The sequence below is a fragment of the Carcharhinus amblyrhynchos genome, unplaced genomic scaffold, assembly GCF_965287045.1.
Source record: "Carcharhinus amblyrhynchos unplaced genomic scaffold, sCarAmb.v2.hapA scaffold_583, whole genome shotgun sequence".
Classification (NCBI taxonomy): Eukaryota; Metazoa; Chordata; class Chondrichthyes; order Carcharhiniformes; family Carcharhinidae; genus Carcharhinus; species Carcharhinus amblyrhynchos.
This window is the reverse complement of record NW_027650323.1, coordinates 90,295-108,548: the sequence shown is the minus strand read 5'-3', so window position 1 is coordinate 108,548 and position 18,254 is coordinate 90,295. Positions and strand designations below refer to the sequence as shown.

The window sequence follows — 18,254 nt, the reverse complement described above, 5'->3', positions numbered from 1 at the left end:
GGGCAGGGTGGGGCGGGCCTGCGCTGACAGGCTGGGAACCGGGGGGAGGGAGAGAAGTGGGCGGGGCCGAGCACACAGGGCTTCCGGAGGCCGCTTCCAGGAGCGCCATCCGCCAATCGCCGCCCGACCGCGAATGGATCCTTCCACCCGCCTCCGGCGTGAAGCGGCCGCCCACATAGTCCCGGCTCGAGCGTGAAGCGGCCTTTTGAGCGGAGAGAGCGGAGTGGAGGCACCGGCACCGAGACAGAGAGGATCAGCAATCCCGGGAAAGGTAAACCAGAGAGGGTCAGTAATCCGGAAAGGTAAACCAGAGAGGGTCAGTAATCCCGGGAAAGGTAAACCAGAGAGAGAGGGTCAGTAATCCCGGGAAAGGTAAACCAGAGAGAGAGAGGGTCAGCAATCCCGGGAAAGGTAAACCAGAGAGAGAGAGGGTCAGCAATCCCGGGAAAGGTAAACCAGAGAGGATCAGTAATCCCGGGAAAGGTAACCAGAGAGGGTCAGTAATCCGGGAAAGGTAAACCAGAGAGGGTCAGTAATCCGGGAAAGGTAAACCAGAGAGGGTCAGTAATCCCGGGAAAGGTAAACCAGAGAGGGTCAGTAATCCCGGGAAAGGTAAACCAGAGAGGGTCAGTAATCCCGGGAAAGGTAAACCAGAGAGAGAGGGTCAGTAATCCCGGGAAAGGTAAACCAGAGAGAGAGAGAGAGGGTCAGTAATCCGGGAAAGGTAAACCAGAGAGAGAGAGGGTCAGTAATCCCGGGAAAGGTAAACCAGAGAGAGGGTCAGTAATCCCGGGAAAGGTAAACCAGAGAGAGGGTCAGTAATCCCGGGAAAGGTAAACCAGAGAGAGAGAGAGAGGGTCAGTAATCCCGGGAAAGGTAAACCAGAGAGAGTCAGTAATCCGGGAAAGGTAAACCAGAGAGAGAGAGAGTCAGTAATCCGGGAAAGGTAAACCAGAGAGGGTCAGTAATCCCGGGAAAGGTAATCCAGAGAGAGAGAGAGGGTCAGTAATCCGGGAAAGGTAAACCAGAGAGGGTCAGTAATCCCGGGAAAGGTAAACCAGAGAGGGTCAGTAATCCCGGGAAAGGTAATCCAGAGAGAGGAGAGAGAGGGTCAGTAATCCGGGAAAGGTAAACCAGAGAGGGTCAGTAATCCCGGAAAGGTAAACCAGAGAGAGAGAGAGAGGGTCAGTAATCCCGGGAAAGGTAAACCAGAGAGAGAGGGTCAGTAATCCCGGGAAAGGTAAACCAGAGAGGATCAGTAATCCCGGAAAGGTAAACCAGAGAGAGAGAGGGTCAGTAATCCCGGGAAAGGTAAACCAGAGAGAGAGAGGGTCAGTAATCCGGGAAAAGGTAAACCAGAGAGAGAGAGAGGGTCAGTAATCCGGGAAAGGTAAACCAGAGAGAGGGTCAGTAATCCCGGAAAGGTAAACCAGAGAGAGAGAGAGGGTCAGTAATCCGGGAAAGGATAAACCAGAGAGAGAGAGAGGGTCAGTAATCCCGGGAAAGGTAAACCAGAGAGGGTCAGTAATCCCGGGAAAGGTAAACCAGAGAGAGAGGGTCAGTAATCCGGGAAAGGTAAACCAGAGAGAGAGAGGGTCAGTAATCCCGGGAAAGGTAAACCAGAGAGAGAGAGAGGGTCAGTAATCCCGGGAAAGGTAAACCAGAGAGAGAGAGAGGGTCAGTAATCCCGGGAAAGGTAAACCAGAGAGAGAGAGAGGGTCAGTAATCCCGGGAAAGGTAAACCAGAGAGAGAGAGAGAGGGTCAGTAATCCGGGAAAGGTAAACCAGAGAGAGAGGGTCAGTAATCCCGGGAAAGGTAAACCAGAGAGAGAGAGGGGGTCAGTAATCCCGGGAAAGGTAAACCAGAGAGGATCAGTAATCCCGGGAAAGGTAAACCAGAGAGGGTCAGTAATCCCGGGAAAGGTAAACCAGAGAGAGTCAGTAATCCCGGGAAAAGTAAACCAGAGAGAGAGAGAGGGGTCAGCAATCCCGGGAAAGGTAAACCAGAGAGAGAGAGAGGGTCAGTAATCCCGGGAAAGGTAAACCAGAGAGGGTCAGTAATCCCGGGAAAGGTAAACCAGAGAGGGTCAGTAATCCCGGGAAAGGTAAACCAGAGAGAGTCAGTAATCCCGGGAAAAGTAAACCAGAGAGAGAGAGAGGGTCAGCAATCCCGGGAAAGGTAAACCAGAGAGAGAGAGAGGGTCAGTAATCCCGGGAAAGGTAAACCAGAGAGGGTCAGTAATCCCGGGAAAGGTAAACCAGAGAGAGTCAGTAATCCCGGGAAAAGTAAACCAGAGAGAGAGAGAGGGTCAGCAATCCCGGGAAAGGTAAACCAGAGAGAGAGAGGGTCAGTAATCCCGGGAAAGGTAAACCAGAGAGAGGGGATCGGCACCTCTTCTCCCCCCCCCCCCCCCCCCCCACGGAGACTGTGCTGTCGTGGGTGGGGCTCCTTCCCCCTGCCGCCGGGACGGGTGTGCCGGGAGGGGGGGGCTCTCACCCTCCTGCCCAATTCCGGCGGCCATGCGTTGCGACAGTGTGCCGCCATTTTGTAGCGGAAATGTGTGCGTCATTTCCGGCAGCGTTAGTCTCCAGGCTTGTGAAATGGTTTCGAGCTGATGAATATATTCCACAAGCCTCACACTTTACCCAGCGGTCCCCATGTGTGGCAGGCATCTCATTTCCAGTGTCCCCAAGAAACTGAACACTAATCCCCATCTGTCTTTGTCTTGGGTTAAGTTTACTGTAACTGAGTCAGAATTGTGAAGTACACAACTGTGCAAGCTTAACCTGATGTGGGTATGCCGGCGTTGGACTGGCGTAAACACAGTAAAAAGTCTGACAACACCAGGTTTTAGTCCAACCTGTCTTTGGCTGTGTTCCGTATTAAAGTTTTATAATATGTGATTAACACCAACAGAATTTTCCATGTGTGTTCACCCACCACTGGGTTTGAACTGTCAAGGTGCTTTCAGTCACATTTATACTTCTGTTCCTGTCTGGTTTATCTTTCATGGACTTTGATATCAAAAGTTTTAAGTTTTATTGATTGCAAAATGGATGGATCAACATTAAAGGAGCTGCAACTGACCTTGGAACTCTGGGTGTGCACACTTGAGAAATTCTACAGATGTGTTGTCACTTTTGAATACAGCCTAAGAGTCTATATAGAATGAGCTGGAAAAGGAGTGTTGGATGGATTGTTTTGAATCAGGGTTTTCTGCTTTGCCCTGCAGATGCCTGAAGAAATTCGCACCGTTGACGATGAGGTGGAGACCTTTGCCTTTCAGGCTGAGATCGCTCAGCTTATGTCATTGATTATCAACACCTTCTATTCGAACAAAGAAATCTTCCTCCGGGAACTCATCTCCAATGCCTCTGATGTGAGTGCTGTTTCCCTTCTCTGAATCGTTTGTAATGCTGATGACGCTCTGGCAGCTTGGCTACCCTGACATTGTCTCATAGAATTGTAGCACAATAGCGGGCTACTCGTATCATAGAACATAGAATGTTACAGCGCAGAACAGGCCCTTCGGCCCAAGATGTTGCGCCAACCAGTTTAAAAAAAACAATGACTCACTAATCTAAACAAATCCCTTTTCATCCATAAACCTATCCACGGTCTCTTAAACGCCCCCTAACTAGGCGCATTTACAACCGCAGCAGGCAGGGCATTCCAATCCCTCACCACCCTCTGGGTAAAGAACCTACCCCTGACATCCGTCCTATAACTACCCCCCCTTAATTTAAAGCCATGCCCCCTCGTGCTTGCTTTCTCCATCCGAGGAAAAAGGCTATCACTATCCACCCTATCTAAACCTCTAATCATCTTATATGTTTCAATAAGATCCCCTCTTAGCCGCCTTCTTTGTAGCGAAAACAACCCCAAATCCCTCAGTCTCTCCTCATAGGACCTCCCCTCCATACCAGGCAACATCCTGGTAAACCTCCTCTGCACCCTCTCCAAAGCCTCCACATCCTTCCTGTAATGTGGGGACCAGAACTGCACACAGTACTCCAAGTGCGGCCGCACCAGAGTTGTGTACAGTTGCAACATGACGCTGCGACTCCTAAATTCAATCCCCCTACCAATAAACGCCAAGACACCGTATGCCTTCTTAACAACCTTATCTACTTGATTCCCAACTTTCAGGGATCTATGTACACATACACCTAGATCCCTCTCTTCATCCACACTATTCAAAGTCCTCCCGTTAGCCCTATACTCGACACATCTGTTATTCCTACCAAAGTGAATCACCTCACACTTCTCCGCATTAAACTCTATCCGCCACCTCTCAGCCCAGCTCCGCAACCTAAGTCTCCCTGCAAACTATGACACCCTTCCTCACAATCTACCACACCTCCGACTTTGGTGTCATCAGCAAATTTACTAATCCACCCAGCTATACCCTCATCCAGATCATTAATAAAAATTACAAACAGCAGTGGCCCCAAAACAGATCCCTGAGGCACACCACTCGTAACCGAACTCCATGACGAATATTTACCATCAACCACCACCCTCTGTCTCCTATCTGCTAGCCAATTCCTGATCCAATTTCCTAGACTACCCTCAATCCCATACATCTGCATTTTCTGCAGAAGCCTACCATGGTGAACCTTATCAAACGCCTTACTAAAATCCATATATACCACGTCAACTGCCTTACCCCCATCCACCTCTTTGGTCACTTTCTCAAAAAACTCAATAAGGTTAGTAAGGCACGACCTACCCGCTACAAAACCATGCTGACTATCTCCAATCAATTCATTACTCTCCAAATAACTAAATCCTATCCCTAACAATTTTTTCTAAAACCTTGCCCATAACAGAAGTAAGACTCACCGGTCTATAATTCCCGGGGAAGTCTCTGTTTCCCTTCTTAAACAATGGGACAACATTCGCTATCCTCCAATCCTCCGGTACTATACCAGAGACCAACGACGACCTGAAGATCAGAGCCAGAGGCTCTGCAATCACTTCTCTTGCCTCCCAGAGGATCCTAGGGTAAATCCCATCCGGACCAGGGGACTTATCTATTTTCAAACCCTCTAGAATATCCAGCACATCCCCCTTATCAACTGCAATACTGTCTATTTTACGCCCCTGCAACCCAGTGTCCTCCTCAGCTATATTCATGTCCCCCTGCGTGAACACCGAAGAGAAATATTGGTTCAATGCCTCACCAATCTCTTCCGGTTCCACACACAATTTCTCTCTACTGTCTGTAACTGGCCCTAATCTTGCCCTAACCAACCTTCTGTTCTTGACATACCTATAGAACGCCTTAGGATTCTCCTTAATCCTATCTGCCAAAGTCTTCTCATGTTCTCTTTTCGCCCTTCTTAACTCACTCTTCAACTCCCTCCTAGCCGATCTAAAGCTTTCTAATGCACTACCTGAGCCCTCAAGCCTCACCCGAACATAAGCCTCCTTTTTCTTTTTAACCAATGAAACAACTTTAGTGCACCACGGTTCCCTAGCCCTACCAAATCCTCCTTGCCTGACAGGGACATACCTATCATGGACTCGCAGTAGCTGCTCCTTGAAAAAACTCCACGTCGGACGTTCCCAGTCCCTGTAGTCTCCTAGTCCAACCTATGCTTCCTAATTCTCTCCTAATAGCCTCATAATTACCCTTCCCCCAGCTAAAACTACTGACCCGAGGTTCATGCCTATCCCTTTCCATCACTAAGGTGAACGTAACCGAATTGTCGTCACTATCACCAAAATGCACACCAACTTCCAAGTCTAGCACCTGGTCTGGCTCATTTCCCAGCACCAAATCCAATATAGCCTCACCTCTAGTTGGCCTATCAACATACTGAGTCAAAAAACCTTCCTGCACGCTTTGTACAAAAACTGACCCCTCTAACGAGCTAGAACTATAGCAATTCCAATCAATATTAGTAAAGTTAAAGTCCCCCATAACAATTACCCTATTACTTTCACTCCTAACCAGGATCGTCTCTGCAATCCTTTCCTCAATCTCTCTAGAACTTTTAGGAGGTCTATAAAAGACTCCCAACAGGGTGACCTCTCCTCTCCTATTTCTAATCTCCGCCCATACTACCTCAACAGACAAGTATCCATGCTGACTCCCTGCCACAGCAGCTTAGCTCCATTCATGCGCCTTTTCCCCCAGATCCTGTAAACAGTTATCCAATTTCCTTTTGAAAGCTATGGCTGAATCTGCCTCAACCATGTTCGCAATCCTCATTGTCCTTGTCGCTATTAGTTTTTTGTGCCATTCACTTTGAATCTATCCTCTGGTTCTACTATAACTACTTGTATCTCTGCCTCTACTTGTGCTGCTCTTGGTCATTAGTTTGTCGTTTAGCAGTGTTCACGTTCATTCAGAAATGACGTGCATTTTTGATTTAAAAACATGTAATCAAGTCATATTTTGATTGCTTCAGAGGCCTCAGCCTGAGTCTGGACTCATTTCTGTTTTCACCTCTGTCTTCCGATTCTGTTTCAGTGGTGGCTGTGCACTGTTATTTCCCTGTGTGTGCGTGTTAGTTGCTTTCCATAATTCACAACATCAAGATTAATCCTGGCTGTGTGCGATGTCTGTCTTCAGCAGTGACCTTGCTGCTTCAGTTGATGTTTTCTGTCATGGTGCATTTCATTCCACCCTCTAATCTATTGATCATGTCCATCAATATGCTTAGAGTTGTCTTCACCAACCCCCCAGGGTGTTCATTTACCTGAGTAAAGGTTCCTCTATATACTACAAGAATATACTTGCCATAGAGGGAGTATAATAAAAGTTCACCCTATTAATCCATGGGCTGGGGGTGTTTTACAAGGAGAAATTGAGGACACTGCAGATGGATTCCTAGAGTTTAAGAATGAGGTATGACCTCATTGAAACTTACAAGATGTGGTGGTTGAGTCTAAAACCATGCCCTCAGGATAATGGGTAACAGGCATTTCTTCACTCTGGCATCCTCTACCGCAGAGGACCCTGGAAACTCCATTATGGAGCATGTTCAAGACTGAAAGTGGTAGACTTCTGGGGGCTAGCAACATACCGCAATATGGAGATAGTGGAGGTTGGAGATCAGTCATGATCTGATTGAATGGCAGAGCAGGCTGAAAGACCTACTCCTCCTCCTGTGTTCTCATTCAGTCATTCTTATTTCAGTCCCTCAGCAGAGCCCTGTGCTAGCTGTCATTGTCACAAACTCAGAGTTGTGGCTAACCTAATGATCACTGCCCTCAACGTTCCTCTACTGACATTTTCCACAAAGTAGGTCTAGCAGTACCTGCTTTCTCATTGACTGGAAACAGATTGAGCATTTTCTGCAGCAAGTTCCTTATCATACCTAAGGTTGTGTATCTCTTATTCCTCTACACCTTTCCCACTGGTTCACCTGCAGACTACATTGAGCAATGTTAATTACACCTTGTTCCTTGGTTCCCCTTTCTGGCGCTGCAGTGTTTGACTAATTGATACTGCCACCCCTTTCCTAACATCTTTTATCTGAGCATATTTAAAACCCAGCCCTACCCATATTTGGGCTGCATATCCATCACAATGACATATTTTCACATGGCTATCTATGCCTGTAGCTACCACACTCTGCATGTATGTGAATGCATAGAACTCTAGATGCATTACTTTCCCCCACATAATACCTTACTATTTCCTACTGTTTTTCTCTGTATTCTGTCCATCTTTGTTTACATCTCCAGTATTACATCCTGCTTCCCACATTTGGGGCATTGAGTAAGTAACGGGTTTTGAATTTGGGACAGACATTTGGATCAATTCAGAGTGAAAGGGAATCAGTACAAGCCAGTCAGCTGTACTAAATAGAACTGGATCCAATTTCCTTGCATGGTGATTGCCTACAGTTATCACTAGTCAGGGCAGCATGGTGGCACAGTGGTTAGCACTGCTGCCTCTCAGGGCCACAGACCTGGTTTGGGTCATGGCTTGGGTCGCTGTCTGTATGGAGGCTGCATGTTCTCCGTGTCTGTGGGTTTCCTCCAGGTGCTCGGGTTTCCTGCCACAGTCTTAAAGATGTGCTGGTTAGGTGCATTGGCTGTGCTAAATTCTTACTCCTGTGTACCCAAACAGGCACCAGAGTGGCAACTAGGGGATTTTCGGTCATTTCATTGCTGTGTTAATGGTAGCTGACTTGTGATACTAATAAATAAACTTTATTATTTGGGATGTTCTGTCCCAAAAAATGATAACATTATAAAATCACCCTGCAAGGAAATTAAATCCAGTTCTGTTTAAGTACAGCCTGACTAGCTCGTACAGATTCCATTTCACCCTGAACTGATCCAAATGTCTCTCCTGAATTCAAAACCTGTTGAATATACTCACTGTCCTGACATCCACTGCCCTCTGAAGTCATGAGTTGCACAAGTTCACAAACCTTTGAAAGAAGAGGTCATTTCTTCTCATCTCTGCTACCTTTTCCTAAAACTGACCTCTCTTTCCAATTGCCCCACAAGAAGAAATGTCCTCTTTGTCCACTCTGTCAATCCCCTTTAGAATGATTTGAGATGAGGGGTACTTCTTAATTCAGTCTAGTGAACCTCCAATGCAACTATATCCCTCCTCAGACTGAAACTACACAATACTCCAGGATGGTTTCACGAATGCTGTGTACAGTTGTAGCAAGATTTAACTTGCCTTCCATATTACTGATGATTCGTGCACAAGGACAGCCAGAGCCCTCTGCACCAAAGCACCTTGAAGTTTCTGTACCAGAATAGATGACCTTACATAATTTCAGCTGCCAGATTTTGGCCCCCTCACATAACCTATCCATGTTCATTTGTAAATTATTTCTTGTGAATTTCTGTCCCACTAGTTTTGTATGCAAATTTGGCTATCGTACCTTTTATATTCATGCATCCAAATCATTCATGAACATTGTAAATAGTTGAGGCCTGAGAATATTTTTGGCCTTTATAGCAAGGGGGATAGAATATAAAAGTAGGGAGGTCTTGCTGCAACTGTACAGGGTACTGGTGAGGCTGCAGATGGAGTACTGTGTGCAGTTTTGGTTGCCACACTTGTAGAAGGATATATTGGCCTTGGAGGGAGTGCAGAGGAGGTTCAGTAGGCTGATACCAGAGATGAGGGGTTGGACTATGAAGAGAGACTAAATAGACTGGGTCTGTACTTGTTGGAGTTTAGAAGGATGAGAGGGGATCTCATAGACGTGTATAAGATAATGAAGGGGATGGATAGGGTAGAGGTAGAGAGATTCTTCCTGCTCAGAAAGGATAGCAGGACTAGAGGGCACAGCCTCAAGATGGGGGGGGGAGCAGTTTAGATCGGAGTTGAGGAGGAACTTCACTCAAAGGGTGGTGAATCTCTGGAATTCTGTGCCTGTTGAAGTGGTGGAGGCTACCTCACTAAATATATTTAAGTCACAGGTAGATAGGTTTTTGATAGGCAAGGGAATTAAGGGTTATGGGGAGAGCGTGGGAAAGTGGAACTGATCCACTTCAGATCAGCCATGATCTTATTGAATGGCAGGGCAGGCTCAAAGGGTTAGATGGCCTACTCCTGCTCCTATTTCTTATGTTCTTAGGACCCTGTGTCACCTCATTAATTACATCTTACCAAACAGAGGGGCATTTATCTTCAGTTTCTGTTAGCCAGTCCTCCATCCAAGCTAATGAATTACCCCAAGCCCCACGTGAACCAGTTGTTAATAACTTTTTGTGCAGCATCTTATCAAACACCTTCTGGTAGTTTGGTAACACATTCACCAGTTTTTATACTTGTTTATGGTACGAGGACTGAACTGGGGATTGCTGTTTTTGCTCATTTCTACATAGTTCCCTAAATTCTGACTGCAGGACCACATACATCCCTCAGTCTAGCTATGTCATTGGTACTGATGTGGACCACGACTGCTGACAATTTGCTTTCCACCCCTGAATCAGATGAAAGAATTTATGATCTGGAATGCACCACATTTGAACCTGTTTTAGCACCACTATTCAGGAAGCAGAGTAATGACAAATGGTTGTTTTTGAGATTGGAGGAGGGTTTGTAGGGGAGCTCCCCAGGGGTCAGTGCTGAGACTTTACTCTTCCTGATATATTAGTGACTTATTCTGGTGTTGGTGCTTTATTTTAAAATTTATAGATGACTTATAGATTTGTTCCTGTGCTGTGATTTACTTTGTTCTCTTTTGGGGTTTTAGTTCAGTCGGGCAGCATGCTCAATGCAGGCTTGGAGGGCCAAAGGGCCTATTCCTGTGCTATAATTTTCTTTATTCTTTGCACATTAAGTATTAATGAGAACAGCCTTGAACTTCAAGGATATAGACATGTCGGTGGATTGGGACAAGTGGCGGGTAAAGTTTCGTGCTGAGATGAGGTGATTCATTTTCAGCCCTAAAACAAAAGAGAAACTGTAAAGGAGCTGCAGGAACAGGGGCCTTGGTATATATGCGTATGGGTCATTGAAGGTGGCAGGGCAATGAGAGAGGTTAATAAAGCATATAGTATCTTAGATTTCATTAATAGGCACACAGACTACATGTTCATGTTGAACTTGTAGAAGATACTAGTTAGACCTCATCAGGAAACTGCCTCTAGTTCTGAACCATATTTAAGGAAGGATATGAAGACACTGGAGATTTACAAGAATGATTCCAAAATATCGAACTGTAGCTATGAGGATAGATTGGGATTGTTTTCCTTGGGGGGAAAAGGAGGCTGGGAGGAGATCTGTCTGTTCATGAATTGTAGAAAGTGGGTATGCAGGTGAAACATAATGAAAGGGCCAATGGGATGTTGTTGTTTATTACAGAGGAACTGGAGTATAAAAGTAGATGTGTATTGTTGCAATTGTACAAGGTGTTAGTGAGACCAACAGCAATTAGGAGCATTGTGTTCAGTTTGGGCCTCCTTTATTTGAGGAAGGATGTGGGGCATTGGAGGCAGTTCAGAGGAGCTTCACCAGATTGATTCCGGGGATGAAGGGGTTGACATAGGAGGTGAGATTAAACAGTTTGGGATTATACTCGCAGTTAGAAGGGCGAGGGGATCTGATCCAGGTATATAAAATTTTAAGGGAATGATCAAGTAAATGTAGACCAAATAATACTCCTTGTGGGCCAATCTCAAACAGTAGGTTGAGAGGCAGTAGATTTAAAACTGAGAGGAGGAATTACTAATCAGAAGATTGTGAATTTGTGGAACTTGCTGCCCTGTAGCGCAGTGGAGTCTTGAATTGTTGAATGGTTTTAAGATAAATATATTTCTAATTTTTAAAATAGGATATGGGGGACAGGTGGATTTGAGATCAGCCATGATCTGATTGCATGTTGGAGCAGGCTTAAATTTGCCTACTGCTCCCAATTCCAATGTTCTTTGACTTGGTGGAGGTATTGAATATGCTGAAGGGTATGACAAGACAAATAGTGAGGAACTTGAGCAATGGATTCAGGTTTCATCAAGGTATTTGGAAGGGAATTGGATTGCCATTTGAAAATGATGTTTTGAAATTCTGGAATTCCCTGCTAAAAATACTTTACTACAAAGCATGTCTCTTAACCTTTTATAAAAGCCTCCTCATGTTGATTAACATCAGTTTTGATATTTAATTTCAGGAGAAAGCTAAGTATTTTTGTAGTTTGACTTTGTTTCAAGTTCTGATATGGTTTGGTTGCATTTAAACTGCAGGCTCTGGACAAGATCCGATATGAAAGCTTGACTGATCCTTCAAAATTGGAGAGTGGAAAGGATCTGAAGATTGAAATCATCCCCAATCTGCGTGAACGTACCCTCACCATCATCGATACTGGGATTGGGATGACAAAGGCTGACCTGATCAACAACTTAGGCACCATTGCCAAGTCTGGCACCAAGGCCTTCATGGAAGCTCTGCAGGCTGGTGCAGATATTTCAATGATTGGCCAGTTTGGTGTTGGCTTCTATTCTGCCTACCTGGTAGCTGAGAAGGTTACAGTGCTCACCAAGCACAATGATGATGAGGCATATGCCTGGGAGTCATCAGCTGGTGGCTCCTTCACTGTCAAAACCTATACTGGTAAGTAATAAATGGGGCAGGCTGTTTTCTGTTGGAAATGAGGTTTTTTTTTGTCTTGCTACCTGAGGTGTAGTCTGTAATTGAAATTGAGCATCAGGTGTCACTATATCACCGATTGGTAACAGCAGGAATTGCAGTTGTGACACGGTTACAAATGTAAGAACAAACAAAGTTACGGCACAGGAACAGGCCCTTCAGTGCTGTCGTCGTCGTTTTTTCCCCCCCCCAGCCTGCACCAACTGTACTAAAACCCCCCACTGTTCCAGGAACCATATCCCTCTATTGTTATCTCATTCATGTACTTGTCAAGACACCCCTTAAGTCACTACCGTATCCGCTTCCACTACCTCCCCTGGCATTGAGTTCCAGCCACCCACCACTCTAAAATATCTGCCTTGTACATCTCTTAAAACTTGCCCCTCGCATCTTAAATCAGTGCCGTCTAGTAATTGACTCTTCTATCCTGGGAAAAAGCTTCTGACTATCCACTCTGTCCATGTCTCTCATAATCTCATAGACTTCTATCAGTCTCCCCTCAACCTCCATCACTCTAGTGAGAACAAATCAAGTTTCTCCAACCTCTCCACATAGCTAATGCTCTCCATACCAGACAACATCCTGTTAAATCTTAGCTGTACCCTCTCCAAAGCCTCTACATCCTTCTGGTAGTGTGGTGACCAGAATTGAACACTATATTCCAAGCGTGGTCTAACTAAGGTTCTAGCAACATTCTTGCCAATTTTTAAATTCAATGCTCTGGCCGATGAAGGCAAGAATGCCTTGTGCCTTCTCGACTACCTTCTTCACCTGCACTGCCACTTTGTGACCAGTGTACCAGATCTCTTTGCCTTTTAAACTCCTAAGTGTTCTGCTGTTTACTGTATATTTCCTATGTATGTTAGACCTTCCAAAATGCATTACCTCATTTGTCTGGATTAAACTCCATCTGCCATCTCTCTGCTCAACTCCAACTGATCTATATCCTGCTGGATTCTTTGTTCTCATTGCTATCCGCAAGTCCACCAATCTTTGTCATCTGCAAACTTACTAATCCAGTTATATTTTCCTCCAAACCGTGTTATAAACAGCAAAGGTCCCAGCACTGATCTCTGAGGACCACTTGTCACAGCCCTCCATTCAGAAACGCACCCTTCCACTGCTACTCTGTCTTCTTTGACTGAGCCAGTTTTGTATCCACCTTGCCAGCTCACCTCTGATCCCATGCAACTTCACCTTCTGCACCAGCCAGTGTTTGCTCTACTGTTTTTTTGAAACAGCTGAGAAGTTGTAAAAAGTGACTTATTCACAGTAACTTCATTGCATTCTTAATGTAAGCCTTGTGACTAATCCGTAAACTCAGTTTATTCAACACTGTTCTGCAGATCTGGGGAGCTGTATTGGAATGTCTGCTGCACTGTTAACCTCAGCATGGAATAATGCAGGTGGTAAAGTTTGGGAATTTAAGTTTAAAGTTTATTTATTAGTGTCACACTGCAATGAAGTTACTGAAAATTATTGAGAAAAACTGGGAATTGAGGCCAGAGATCCAGTTGGCTAGGGTTGAAGCTGTGCAGTATCCACAGCTATAATCATTCATATCTTGCAGCCAAATGGATCTTCAAAAATACCTTCAGGTTTGGTGATGTTTGCCTAGTCCAATTAGAATGCTGCTGCATTCAATCTTATTCACTTTTTATTGCTTTGAATTTGGTCAGTATCATTTTCCTGTGGTGCATTGTCAGTTCAGCTGAGAATTTTAAACAGTGTCTTATTCCCTGATCCTGTTATCTGTCTGTGTGGGTAAACCTTACACCAACAGTGCATGGGAAAGATAATGTGCCTGAGGAGGTGGGCTTACCTTGTCAATTCTGAGCCACCCTGTCCTCTCGCCTTCGGACATTGTCTCTCTATACATTGAGCTGTACTCAACGAACAGAACTGTCACCATGTACACACATTGAATTAAAGGGCCACGTTTCATAAATATAATGGTCAGCATTTACAGTTAAACTGGGAGAAATAAATTGGATTTTATTCAGCAGCTGCTTAAATTTGAACACTGAACATTGAACTTTCCCAAAGTCAGTAAAGATAAAACAGGAACAAGTTCCAGGAATTTGTCTTTGTGATCAGCCACGATCAAAGTGACGGCAGAACAGGCTCAAAGGGCTGAGTGGCCTACTCCATCTAGTTTCTTTGTAATGTCTGAAGTTTGAGTGGTTTGGAAGTTGCCCACCTATGTTCTCGTTTGTATTGTGAGCTACTGTTCCTGCACAGTTTTGAACTCTGATGTCCCAGTGTGGACTGTTGTAGCATGTTGCGTGAAAGTAGGATCATGGTTTGGGTGCCTGCAAGTTGCCGAACTTCACTTCCATCAATCTTTCTTTGAAGTAATCTTCTAGGCTCTTGTCACAAAGTTGCCCAGTGTTTTTGTTGGAGCTCTGGAGTGTGTAATCCCCAGCCAATCCTGCAATGCTTTGGAATTGGAGACTCCATTGGACAAGGGAGTGAATGGCTACTGTATTCTCTGTTTTTTGGGAGATGGTGTTCCCTTTCCAGGTGGATATGTTGAGAGCAGAGCTGGAGTGAAGTCTTAGTGGCAGATGCCTTGTAGGCTAAAGTTAGCAATAGAGATTAGAGAGAGAAATAATTGGTTAGCTAGTATTCCTTATGTTTTTAAATAAAGTCTTTGTCAGAATCTGAAAAGATTTAGGGGTTTAATAAGGAACAAAACATGGCCTGTTGTTTTCTTGAACATTATTCAATTACCTGCCTACTCAGCTAGGGCTTATGCAATTCTTCCAGTAAAAACTGGAAGTTAGTGTGAGCAGAATGGTTTTAGAATTATTCTGGGAGATTGTGTCATGGAGATTTACAGCATGGAAACAGGCCCTTCAGCCCAACTTGTCCATGCCACCTGCCGTTTTTTAAAACCCATATGCTAATCCTAATTGCCCATTGTACCATGTAACTACCTAAATGTTTTTCTAAAAATATAAAATTGTACCTGCCTCTACTACCACCTCTGGCAGCTTGTTCCAGACTCTCACCACCCTCTGGAAAAAAATTGCCCCTCTGGACACTTTGTATCTCTCCTCTCCCCCCTTAATCCTATGCCCTCTAGTTTTAGACTCCCCCTATCTTTGGAGTGAGCCATCCTATCACAGAGGGAGAAGTGTATAAGCGGCCATGAGATTGGAACTAGAAATGGTTTGCTGGTGATTGCAATGTTTTGATACTGCAACAATCTGTGTCTATAGGAGCAGAGTTTGGGCTGATTAATGCCCAGTGACAGTGACCATTTCCAGTAACCCCAGCCACTGCCAACATCTATATTCTCAGGTCACTATTGATCTGAAATGTAACTAATCAAATGAATAAGTTTTGAATTCTGCATCAACTTGCCAAAGCCTATCCAACATCTACAAAACACAGCAAGAATGTGATGGAACACTCTCCACTTGTCAGGGGAGAACAAAGCAGCCTGAGGTTTAGGAGCCATGAGGTCATGTTGCTGCTGCACTTGGAGTATTGCATACAGTTCTGGTTGCCGAAATATAGGAAGGATGTGGAAGCATCGGAAAGGGTGTGAAGGAGATTTACCAGGATGTTGCCTGGTATGGTGGGAAGGCCTTGTGAGGAAAGGCAGAGGAACTTGAGGCTGTTTTAGTTAGAGAGAAGGTTAAGAGGTGACTTAGAGGCATATAAAATGATCAGAGGATTAGATAGGGTGGACAGTGAGCCTTTTTCTTCAGATGGAGGTGGCTAGCACAAGGGGGCATAGCTTTAAATTGAGGGCTGATAGCTACAGGTCAGATATCAGAGGTAGGTTCTTTACTCAGTTGCAAGGGTGTGGAATGCCCTGCCTCCAATAGTAGTGAATTCACCAACATTAAGGGTATTTAAATGATCATTGGATAAGCTTGTGAATGACATACATAAAAACTACAGCATAATACAGGCCCTTTGGCCCACAGAATTGTGCCATACATGTCCCTACCTTAGATTACTAGGCTTACCTATAACCCTCTATTACTAAATTCCATGTACTTACCTAAAAGGCTCTTAAGACCCTATTGAATCTGCCTCCACCACTGTTGCCAGCAGCCCATTCCCCACACCCACCAGTCTGTGTGAAAAACTTACCCCTGACATTTCTGTACCTACTCCCCAGCACCTTAGATCTGTGTCCTCTTGTGGCAACCATTTCAGCCCTGGGAAAGAGCCTGTGACTATCCATTCGATCAATCCTCTCAACATCTTATACACCTCTATCAGGTCACCCCTCATCTTTCATCTCTAAGGAGAAAAGGCCAGGCTCCCCAATCCAGACACATCCTTGTAAATCTCCTCTGCACCCTTTCTATGGCTTCCACATCCTTTCTGTAATGAGATGATCAGAACTGAGCACAGTACTCCAAGTGGGGTCTGACCAGGGTCCTATATAGTTGCAACATTATCTCTTGACTCCTAAACTCAATTCCTCAATTGACGAATGCCAGTACACCATACGTCTTAACCACAGCTTCAACCTGCACAGCTGCTTTGAGCATCCTATGAATTCAGACCTCAAGATCCTTCTGATCTTCCACGCTACCAAGAGTCCTACCATTATTATATTCTGCCATCCTCTTTGATCTGCTAAAATGAACCACTTCACACTTATCTGGGTTGATATCCATCTGCCACTTCTCCACCCAGTCTAGCATCCTATCAATGTCTCACTGCAACCTCTGACATCCCTCCACACTATCCACCACCTCCAACCTTTGTCTCATCAGCAAACTTACCAACCCATCCCTGCCCTTCCTCATCTAGGTCATTTATAAAAATCGCAGAGTAAGGGTCTCAGAACAGATCCCTGGGGCACTCCACTGGTGACTGATCTCCATGCAGAACATGACCCATCTATAACCACTCTCTGCCTTCTGTGGGCAAACCAGTTCTGGATCCACAAAGCAATGTCCCCTTGGATCCCATGACCCCTCACTTTCTCAAATAAGCCTAGCATGAGACACCTTATGCCTTGCTGAAGTCTGTATAAACTACATCTACTGCTCTTCCTTCATCAATGTGTTTAGTCACATATTTTCAAAAAAATTCAATCAGGCTCATAAGGTGTGATCTGCCTTTGACAAAGCCATGCTGACTATTCTTAATCATATTATACCTCTTCAAATGTTCATAGTCCTGCCTCTCAGGATCTTCTCCATCACCTTACCAACCACTGAGGTTAGACTTGCTAGTCTATAACTTCCAGGGTGCGCTCTACTCCCTTTCTTGAATAAAGGAACAACATCTACAATCTTCCAGAACCCCTCCCATCTCCATCAACGATGCAAAGATCGTTGCCAGATGCTCAGCAATCTCCTCCCTCATCGCCCACAGTAGCCTGGAGTACATCCCATCCAATCCTGGCGACTTATCTAACTTGATGCTTTTCAAAAGCTCCAACGCATCATCATTCTTTATCTACATGTTCAAGTTTTTCAGTCCGCTGCAAGTCTGCAGTACAACCACCAAGATCCTTTTCCATAGTGAATACTGAAGTGAAGTATCCGTTAAGTACTTCTGCAATTTCTTCTGGTTCCATAAAACTTTCCCACCGTCACACTTGATAGGTCCTATTCTTTCACGTCTTATCCTCTTGCTCTTCACATACTTGTAGAATGCCTTGGGGTTTTCCTTAATCCTGCCTGCCAAGGCCTTCTCATGACCCTTTCTGGCTCTAATTTCCTTAATATCATCCCTATTAGCTGTATACTCTTATAGATCTCTAACATTACCTAGCTCTCTGAACCTTTTGTAAGCTTTTCTTGAATAGATTTATTACAGCCTTTGTACACCATGGTTCCTGTAACCTATCATAACTTCCCAGAACTCCAGACAAATATTCCCTGAAAATTTGCCACGTTTCTTCCATACATCACCCTGAGAGAACTTCTTTCCAATTTAAGCCTCCAATTTCCTACCTGATGGCCTTTATAATTCCCCTTACTTCAATTAAACACTTGTCTGATTCTATCACTCTCCAATGCTATTATAAAGGGGAGAGAATTGTGATCACTTTGTGCAAAATGCTCTCCTACTGAGAAACCTGACACCTGACCAGTTCATTTCCCAAAACCACGTCAAGTACAGCCTCTCTTGTAGGCTTATCCATGTACTGTCAAGAAACCCTCCTGAACACACTAATAAACTCCTCCCCATCTA

The 18,254-nt window shown here is 44.8% G+C and overlaps 1 protein-coding gene across 4 annotated transcripts in view; it reads left to right on the top strand.

Moving 5' to 3' along the window:
- Positions 1-168: 168 nt before the first annotated feature.
- hsp90ab1 (heat shock protein 90, alpha (cytosolic), class B member 1) overlaps positions 169-18,254 on the top strand; it is a 35,115-nt gene continuing 17,029 nt past the window's right edge. The window contains exons 1-3 of one of the 4 annotated variants that reach the window (XM_080184155.1): positions 169-271; positions 3,234-3,380; positions 11,675-12,041. In XM_080184155.1, coding sequence (XP_080040281.1) covers positions 3,234-3,380; positions 11,675-12,041 — 514 coding nt within the window. In that variant the 5' untranslated portion in view covers positions 169-271. Of the gene's footprint in view, positions 272-1,869; positions 1,891-2,299; positions 2,328-2,347; positions 2,367-3,233; positions 3,381-11,674; positions 12,042-18,254 lie in introns of those variants that run through there. The other 3 variants (XM_080184158.1, XM_080184156.1, XM_080184157.1) reach the window with 3 other exon arrangements.